At 49.5% G+C, this 10,310-nt stretch overlaps 1 protein-coding gene across 1 annotated transcript; it reads left to right on the top strand.

Annotated features, from left to right (window-relative positions):
* Window positions 1-4,614: 4,614 nt before the first annotated feature.
* On the top strand, window positions 4,615-6,250 carry lrrtm1 (leucine rich repeat transmembrane neuronal 1; the record flags this gene model as incomplete). Its single annotated transcript, XM_080533922.1, is given in 2 exon segments — window positions 4,615-4,749; window positions 4,751-6,250. Coding segments are annotated over 2 exon segments (1,602 nt in total). The 5' UTR covers window positions 4,615-4,647.
* Window positions 6,251-10,310: the final 4,060 nt, after the last annotated feature.

The raw sequence follows: 10,310 nt of genomic DNA, 5'->3' as shown, positions 1-10,310 counted from the left end.
ACAGACAGAGAACACATCCACTCTTCACTGGTCCTGTCCTCAATTCACAGGAAAGCTGTCTCTTTTTTTTCCTCCCTTTTCTTTAACTTGAAAATGAAGCAGAGACAGCTGAGATACTTCCATCTGCTACTCACCACTACCCTCTTCAGCACCACAGACACGGTCTGAACCAACACATTACGGTTATCCTTTCCACGAGATCTGCATCTGCGCCCGCTGCCCATGTGTAATTGGAGTGTGTGTGTTTGTGTGCAAGTGTGTGCATGCGTGACTGAGTGTGTGTGTATGTGTGTGAGCGCATGTCATGTGCATGTCACAGCCTGCCCTCTCCTCTCTCGTCAAACCTCATAAACGTCTGAGGAAACTGATGGCCTGGACACTCCCATCTCCTGTTCGCTGTGTCAAGTAATTACAGAGCACCAAGTCATTAGCTGATGGTGAAGCCATCCATTAAGACCAGGGAGAGAGAGGAGGGGAGGAACGTCACACCAGAAGACATCTCGTCATGGTGGACGTTCTCTAGAACAGCAGCATCTCCCAATGGTTAAAGCCATGGGCTTCAAACTCCAAAAGGTGTGACGGAATGTCTCTCTCACGCGAGCCCAAGGGATCAGAGCTCCCATTGGTTGTTCCATGACAACGGCTGCCCCCGGTTGTTTGGGCTGGAAGACATCCGATACCCGCTTGCATTGCGGTGCGCTAGACTTGGTACCCAACCGAACCGACCCACCTTCTTGGGTGAGGTAAAGGAGCTAGCCTTCGGGTCGAGGTCATTGGCCAGCTGCAGGTTTGGCCACCCGGCCTTCTCTTTCTCGGGGGGTCCTCGAAATGGTGTGAACCATTCGACCGCAACCTTAGTTGAGAAGGACTGCTTCCCGAGGGCTTGATAGCCTCGAGGCATCATCAAGGACAGGCGCACTTTGGTATGCGGATGGAAGCTCGCCCTGTAGGGTGGTCCCATAGAGCCTCATTTTCTTGGATTGGTTGCAAGGCCCCGGAGAGCTCAAGATTGAGCTTGGCTTATTTATTATTTATATGTATTATTAGAGCGGCATATTCTGTATTCTCTGTGGGACAAAACAGGGAAAGCAGTGACTAACAGATATGTTGACACAAGGTATGGAGTAGCACGGCGCAATGATAATAATGAAAATATGTGATTCAATGACACAAACGGCCACACACCAAACTAGTGCGGCGGTTTAGCTTGCACTGAGATAGCGGAATGTGCCAATGGCCTGAGCGCTATAGCGCACTGCTACCTAGCCTTGAAGTTAGCGTTAGCTAACGAGAGGGTGCTAGCTCTGTTCACACAGGTGGCATGTTAAGATTAGCTGTGTGCTCAAGTCGTACAATGATGAACACACATGCTAGCCTAACTGTCCAAGTGGTTATCAAAGCTCTGTGTGAGGTTCCACGTTCAGTTATGTGATGTGATCATAATGGCAGCAGGTGTCACCGGTCAAGGATCATCCTTCACACCACCAGCACCTCCTCCATGTCCTCTGTCTCTACACAAACTGAGACTTTGCTGAACAAAATGACCAACTTAGCGAACACGCCCACTAAAACCTCCATCTAATCCCATCGTGACGGGTTCGAACCGTGGCGACTTAAAGAGACGCGTCACCATGTTTCAACCAATTAACAGTGGGACGAGGGTCAGCATGGCGTTCCCGTTCCCTGACTAGATCCTATTTCACACAGTAGCACCAGAGTCCTGACGTCACGGTTACGGCATCCATCATGAACGAAGGGACGGGTAAAGAAGGGAAGGAAGAAAAGGAGGGAGGGTTGGATGGAGGGAGGCATGTTGGCGTCATATGTGGGCTCGTCCTTGGTAATGAACCAGAGTGTGGGAGGACACGAGGCTGAAGACAGAGAGCCAGGGATATTTCAGTAACCAAGACTGGACTAAGTGGCATCAGATGATATCTGTATTCACAGCTGGACTGTCAGGCCTGATATGACTGCAATAAAGTAGGCCGGCTATGAAGGCGTATGCTAATGCGCTGCTCTAGTTTGCTTTGATTGACTGTTGTTTTTTTTATTGGGCAAGGCTAAAAAAAGGTGATTGAAAGGAGCTCAATCATACAGTGTAATCACCAGTAAACTGCCATTGCATATTTGCATTGCATATGTGTGGCAATGCTATTATCATGTGGAATGCACTACTGCTAAACTAAATAAATATTGGAAATCTTGATGCATTGGATGCTTCTGTTTTTCAGGGACCAAAATATGCTGTTAAATATACAGTACATAAATATGTATATACTGTAGATATAAAAGCATATGGTGATTTGGTCCCTGAAACACAGAAGCAATCAATACATACATGTTGTGATATACTTTCCAAGTAGATTAACTCATACTGTAAACGTTAAAGCTACATATCATGAGATATGGCGTAGTAATGATAATGGCACCACAGCATGACCCAACAATGTATACTGCATACATGCTAATTATATCAACACACCGTAATTCCTCTAGTGACAACATTGCCTTCACATGTTACATAGCACACAGCAGTAATTAAATGCCTGCATGACAACATAGTTGAACAGCTTGAGTCTTCACACTAATAAGGGCCACATATTATTATTATGTGTGCAATAACACAAAATAGCATTAGTATGAATAACATTGCATTAATAAAATGTAGTCAGTAATTCCATTATTACTACATTTAGTAGGTTTAGTGACGATAACATAGACATTGTTCTTACTAATATTGTTTTTGTTAGTGCATCTGCATTGTTATGTAATTATGCAGCATCAGTCGTATTAGGTTTACGTACACGTTTGGGCACATTTCTCCACTGGAGGGATGGTACACATATAGAACACCCTCTCAGCCATTACAGGAATATTAATCTGCAATAATGAGGAAACGGGATTCTATAACAGCAACAAGAAAAGAAGCAGCAGATAGATGGCTCGTTTCAATTCATTACAGAGGCGGAGGGAAAGGGGGAGGGATGGAGAAAGAGAGAGAGAGCGAGAGAGAGCGAGAGAGAGAGAGCGAGAGAGAGAGAGCGAGAGGTTCTGTGCATCATTAAAGCCCCTAGTTTAAGCCCAGCCCCTTTTGAATATGGAAATGTCTTAGCCCACTGACAAAAAACCAGCAAAAGAGAGAGAGAGGGAGGGAAGAGGAGGAGTGAGCAAAGGAGAGAAAGAGAGAGAGAGGGGAGGGTAGAGCGAGCGAGCGAGCGAGTGAGTGAGCGAGCGAGAGAGAGAGAGCGCCCAGTCTGAATTGTGAGTGGCTTACGACACTCAGTGAACAGAAGGTGCTTCTGCATGCTCTGCCAGTGCACTAGTCTGCTGCAAGGGATGGAGAGCTCCTTTCCTCTCCTCCTCACCGCCCCTGCATACCAGCCTCAGCTCCAGACGGCAGGGACACAGGAAAAACTGAACCGGGATATGCAAAGAACCAAAGAGACAGGAGGGAGGCTAGTGGCTTCTATCAAGGGATGAGATAGAAACTAAAAAGGAGGGATCCTAAAAAAACAAAATAAAAAAACAAAAGGGGAACAGAGAGGATAGAGAGATAGGATGGTATCACACACTCTCTTTCTGTGACTACATTTTTTTTGGGGTTGTTGGTGGTGGTTGAACCAGTGAACGAACAATGACCCGCCTGACTGGATCTAAACCGTGCAGGTCAGCGATCGCTTCAACTGACGGACGGTAATTTGCGGTGACAGATCAGCCGCGTCTTTAGCGGGAGGGGAAGGAAGAAGAAGAAGAAAAAAAAAAGAAGAAGAAAAAAAAGGAGAGTGTTTTGAGTGGATTCATTTTTTTTTCTCCCCCTTGGTGGATTCATTTTCTCTCACTCTCTCTCTCACTCCCTCTCTTTCTCTCTCTCTCTCTCTCTGTGTTCTCTCTCTTCTCCTCTCTGATCATCGCAGCAGGCAGAGGACTGCGGAGGAGTGGGAGAGAGAGGACAGTACTCATGCATGCAGCCCGGGGAGCTCCTACTTCCTACCAGCTCGCTGAAAGCTACTTGGATTCCTTCTCTTTCTGGCTCTTTCACTCGAGGAGAACTAAGACATTGTAAGCCTGCCAAGGATCTTCTGTCCGCTGAGAAGGGGAAAAAAAGGGAGGGGGCTCGAATTTGTACCACACTGGGGTCTTTTTTAGATTCGCACATAATTAGCGTTGGGGCACAAAGGGAGCCGCTGAATAGGGGTTGTCAGCCTCTGGATAGGGGTGAGTAGGAAGCCTTTCACATGCGACGCTCGGTGAAGAAGCCTTTTTTTTTTGCCCCCCTCTGCTCCAGCCTTGCTCCCCGATATCTAACATGAGCAAAGTGACTTGCCCTTTATCCTCCTGCATTCTTTTCTTCTCGGCGAGAACGGATTTGTCTTTTCTTTAAGTCAATATCCACACACGCACACAGACACACACACACACACACACACACACACACACACACACAGACACACACACACACACACACACAAAAACACCGTCATCATATTACCCAATCGTCTTTTGATCCAGAAAGGGAGAAACATACTTGAGCTTTTATGCCGAGGGGGAAATTATGGGGAATTATTCACAAACGATGATGTGAAACATGACAGAATAATATCCGGCGCGATTCAATGGACATTTTCTCGTCGACATCCCGGGATATTCATGCTCATGGATTTCCTGCTAATTGGTTTGTACTTAAAGTGGCCGTTGAGGAAGCCCCCTGGGTTGATACTGTGCTCGCTGGGCATCTTTCTCAAAATGGTCCGTCCCCTTGGCGGAGGGGGGGTGTCCTCGGCTGTGCCGCTGCGACAGCAAGCTCTTGTACTGCGAGGGGCTCAACCTCACCGACATCCCCCACAACCTGAGCAGCGCCATGGGCCTGTCGATGCGGGAGAACAATCTGACGGAGCTGCGCGAGGGCCACTTCGCCGGCCTGTCGCAGCTCACCTGGCTCTACCTGGATCATAACAACATCGACGCGGTGGAGGAGGGCGCCTTCGACAGGCTGCGGCGCGTCAAGGAGCTGGACCTGAGCGCCAACCGGATCGAGAGCCTGCCCAACGGCACGTTCAGGCCCCTCCCCAACCTGCGCATCCTGGACCTGTCCTACAACAGGCTGCAGTCTCTGGAGCCAGACCTGTTCCACGGCCTTCGGAAGCTAACCAATTTGCATTTGCGCTACAACGCCCTTAAGTTTGTGCCGGTGCGCATCTTCCAGGACTGCAGGAGCATGCAGTTCCTGGACCTGGGATACAACCAGCTGCAGAGCCTGGCGAGGAACTCCTTCGCCGGGCTCTTCAAGCTCACCGAGCTTCACCTGGAGCACAACGAGCTGGTCAAAGTCAACCTGGCCCACTTCCCCCGACTCATCTCTCTGCGCACCCTCTACATGCGCAACAACCAGGCCACCATCGTGGTCAGCACCCTGGACTGGACTTGGCACTTCTTGGAGAAGATCGACCTGTCGTCCAACGAGATCGAGTACATCGAGCCGCACGTCTTCGAGAGCGTGCCCAACCTCAAGGCCCTCCTGCTGGACTCTAACCGCCTGAGCTCGGTGGACCAGCGCATCCTGGACTCGTGGTCGTCCCTGGGGAGCATCACCCTGTCGGGCAACGAGTGGGAGTGCAGCCGCAACATGTGCGCCCTGGCCTCCTGGCTCAGCGCCTTCCGGGGCCAGCGGGACAGCACCCTGCTGTGCTCCAGCCCGGACATCGCCCAGGGCGAGGACGTCCTGGACGCCGTCTACGCCTTCCAGCTGTGCGAGGACTCGGCGGCCGAGCTGACCACCGCGGAGGGCCTGTACGCCTCCACCCGGGACAGGGCCCGCGGAGGCTCCTCCGTCTACCAGGGCCCCGCCACGGCCAACCCCTACGGCCTGGGGGACGCCGAGGGCGGGGAGGTGGTCACCAACTCCTTCACCGTCACGGTGGGCGCCGCGGTGGACGACATCGAGAGCACCATGCAGATCCACAAGGTGGTGACGGGCACCATGGCGCTCATCTTCTCCTTCCTCATCGTGGTGCTGATGCTCTACGTGGCCTGGAAGTGCTTCCCGGCGGGGGTGCGACAGGTGCGCCAGTGCTTCAGCAGCCAGCGGCGCAAGCAGAAGCAGAAGCAGAGCATGCAGCAGATGGCCGCCATGGCAACGCCGGAGTACTACGTCGACTACAAGCCCAACCACATCGAGGGGGCCCTGGTCATCATCAACGAGTACGGCTCCTGCACCTGCCAGCAGCAACCCTCCAGAGAGTGTGAGGTGTGACCGCCACTCCACCGCCCCCCTCCCCCCCTCTGTGTATGTGTGTTGCTTCTGTGTTTAAAAAGTGTGTTTGTTTGGATTAATAATGGGCCCCTTTTTGGATATACTATGGAGGGATGGGAGGGGGGAGGGGGTATGGGGGGGGATGTGTTACCGGGACTAAAGGATTGCTACGGATACCATGGACACTATCTACACTGCTTTGCACTGTGCTGTTCACCCCTGTGGAGGAGTAAATATGGGTGGGGGATGGGGGTGGGGTGGGAAGAGACCGTGGATTTACTGCTTATTCGATTTGAAGAGGCCTCGAGGACACCATGGGGACCTAATTGGATGGGGACCATCTCTCTGTCTCAATGTGAACTGACTCACGGACCTGTTGACTTTATACAGAAACACAAAGAGGAATATGTTGTTGTGCACCGAGGCTTCTCCCTCTCTCACCATGATTGGATATTTGTGCTTTAATGTCTTTCTACTTGAGGATATTCTGATATTGTAAGAAGCCTTGACTGTGGACACGGCCAAAAACACACCGTTTTTATTGTGGTAACGACGAAAAACATGACATTGAAAATAAGAAATAAATGATTATAAAGTTGGATAAAAATACATTTAAGATATAAATTCTGTGTAAAATATGTTTAAAAAGCAGAAATGCAAGAGTGGAGATAAAAAAAAAAAGATGCAAGATGCTATCCTATTTCTTTTGTAAACTACAAAAAAATACAATGTTTAAATAAATGAATTGCTATTCACATAAAAAAAAAAGCTTTATTTGTAAGAAGCCGTTGGCAGAGGGTGACTAACTGAATCTGTGAGCTCGTGCTGGTGGGTTGAGCGAGCGTTGTCTGCCTGCCTCTGCAGTGTCTGTACCGGGAAAAAAATAAAAAGGGGCAGAGGGAGTCTGTAGCCGCACATCATTCTCGATGTAAAGCCTCTTCCCTGATCAGAATTTCAGATATGTTCTCTCTTTCTCATAGCCCCGATTTGTGAGAGGGTATTCATTATGCTGGCTCGCTATCAATGTTGTGGTTAACCCCCCCATCCCCTCCCACCCCCCTCCCCTCTCAGCCCCCCCCCCCCCCTTGTTCTCCTTTCATGAACAGATTAATAATAAATTAATCTGATGCATTTTAATCAGATGACACATTTTTTTTTCACACAATCAAAAATCATCATTTATGTGCCGTCAAAGTAAACAAGTGCAGCGGTGGCGGAGCGTCAGAGATGTGAAGCTGTGCCTTCCTCACCGCTACTCAGGCTTGGGTCCTGTCACGCAAGAGCTGCCGCCTCCTCTCACCGTTAGGGACATATCAAAGGGACGCTGTCGCCTTAGCCTGTTTACACGCTCAAATCAAAGACTAATTCTTTAAAAAATAATAGGCTAGAAGATGACAAACCAGTTTTTTTCCCCTTTAAATTCCAAAAGAGACAGTTCCACATGCAGAATCCCTGACTGACCCCCCCTGTGTGTGTTGAGTGTATCCTGTATTGTGACTTCTCTGTTCTTTAAATACAAGGCTATTTTGGGTTATATTTCCTATCTCTGGTGTTCATTGTGTGAGTGAGTACGGCGTACACTGCACGGTGACAGATGGTACGTCTCCTGCACCATTTGATACATGCGAGCGAATGTGTGTGTGTGTGTGTGTGTGTGTGTGTGTGTGTGTGTGTGCGTGTGTGTGTGTGTGTGTGTGTGTGTGTGTGCACTGTGCTGCTATGGGGAGAGAGAGCGCAGTAGAGGCTGCAGAAAGAAGGTGCAGGCTGCTCTCTAGTGTCCTAACATCAGTAGCAGAAACGGGAGGGGAGAGGAGATGCTAGACTCACAGATTCTGCGTGCGTGAGTGTGTGTGTGTGTGTGTGTGTGTGTGTGTGTGTATGTGTGTGTGTGTGTATGTGTGTGTGTGTGTGCGTGCATGCGTGTGTGTGGGTGTGTGTGTGCATACGCGCGTGTGTGTGTATCTGTTGGATAATGGATAATTAGTGTGTTTTCCTGCTATGATATGGCTATGCTAAGTGTGAGAGGTGGTGTGTGTGTGTGTGTGTGTGTGTGTGTGTGTGTGTATGTGTGTGCCTCAGCTGTTAGTCTGAGCGGTGTGTAGGAGTGCTCTTGCGCAGTCTCCAGTCTGCAGGCTGACCTGCCTGAGTTCTGGGGCAGAATGCTGCAGCAGCAGCAGCAATAGTAGTAGAGTCAGATACTCTGTCTTACACACACACACACACACACACACACACACACACACACACACACACACACACACACACACACACACAGACAGGCACGCACGCACACATGCACGCACATACGCACAGACACGCACGCACACACACACACACACACACACACACACACACACACACATACACACACACACACACACACACACACATACACACACACACACACACACACACACACACATACACACACACGCACACACACAGACAGGCACGCATGCACACATACACACACACACACACACACACACACACACACACAGACACACACAGACAGGCACACATGCACACACACACACACACACACACACACACACACACACACACACACAGGCTGGTCAGGAGAACAAAACAGAAGAACAATTATTCTAAGACAGTCATGCTGTCAGCCCTCGCCATCACTTAGCATGACAAATGCCTTTTATCATCACACAGCTGTTTAGGGAGTGTACACGTGTGTGTGTGTGTGTGTGTGTGTGTTTGTTTTTGTTAAGGTTGAGGGTGGTGTTGTGCTTGCTTGTGAGGGTGAGGGATGTGGTAGAGCTGCATTTGTGTAACTGTGTGTGTGTGTGTGTGTGTGTGTGTGTGTGTCTCCACAGTTCAACCGGTTCTTTAAGGTTGAGGGTGGTGTTGTAGAGCTGCATCTGATTGGCCAACAGTGAGCAGAGGGAGGTAACACAAGGTCAAATGGCTCTGGGCGCCTCATCTGAATACTGAACCAGAACCAGAGCCTAACCCAGCCTCTGGTGATATGGCAGAGGCAGACACTTCCTAACACTGTTGTACGAGGTGCACATTGTGGTACATGCTCTTTTCAAACTTACTGTTAGAATAATACACACTGGTGTTCTTTTACCAAGCTATTATTAGTCAAACATAGACCTGTTGACATAGATACATACACAGAAATGTATTTAACGTTTGTTTGCACAGTCATTTTCAGTTTGCACAGAAAAAAAGGGGGGAAAAATAGCAGCCACTGAATTTGCTATTCCAAATATCCTGATACCTCTCTGATTGGCCTGGGCGGCTGTTTGGCCTGGGTGACTGTTTGGACTGGGTGACTGTTTGGACTGGGTGACTGTTTGGAGTGGGCGGATGTTTGGACTGGGTGACTGTTTGGACTGGGTGACTGTTTGGACTGGGTGGCTGTTTGGACTGGGTGGATGTTTGGACTGGGTGGCTGTTTGGACTGGGTGGATGTTTGGACTGGGTGGCTGTTTGGACTGGGTGACTGTTTGGACTGGGTGGCTGTTTGGACTGGGTGACTGTTTGGACTGGGTGACTGTTTGGACTGGGTGGCTGTTTGGACTGGGTGGCTGTTTGGACTGGGTGGCTGGCTGTGAGAAGCCAACATGTCTGTGAATCATAACAAGATATCGGCATGCAGAGAGAACAGGCAGCACAGTGCAGCTACCAGATAGAAAATTCGGATTAATTTGCTTACTATCCCTCTCTCCCTTTCTTTCTCTCTCTCTCTACCCCCCTTTCTCTCTCTCCACCTCTCTCTCTCTCTCTCACTCCACCCCTCTCTCTCTGCCCCCCCTTACTCTCTCTCTCCACCCCTCTCTCTATCTCTCTCTCTCCCCTCACTCTCTCTCCTTCATCCCTTCCTTTTGAAACAATGATCCAATTGTCATCCTTGATAGACTGTCCAATCTTGCAGCAGCTGGTGCTATTTTGAGTCATCTGGTAGATCAGATTGAAAATGGGACGATGCCTGAAGTTGAGGCACCTTCTATTGATTTAGTTGCAGTCTTCCATACGGAGGATGGAGAGGATGGGGAGGATGAGAGGATGGGAGGTGGGGGGGTCCTGAATA

Source organism: Nansenia antarctica, assembly GCF_963989245.1.
Source record: "Nansenia antarctica genome assembly, chromosome: 6".
Taxonomy (NCBI): Eukaryota; Metazoa; Chordata; class Actinopteri; order Argentiniformes; family Microstomatidae; genus Nansenia; species Nansenia antarctica.
The sequence above is the reverse complement of the archived record's forward strand: the minus strand, read 5'-3'. Positions and strand labels throughout refer to the sequence as shown.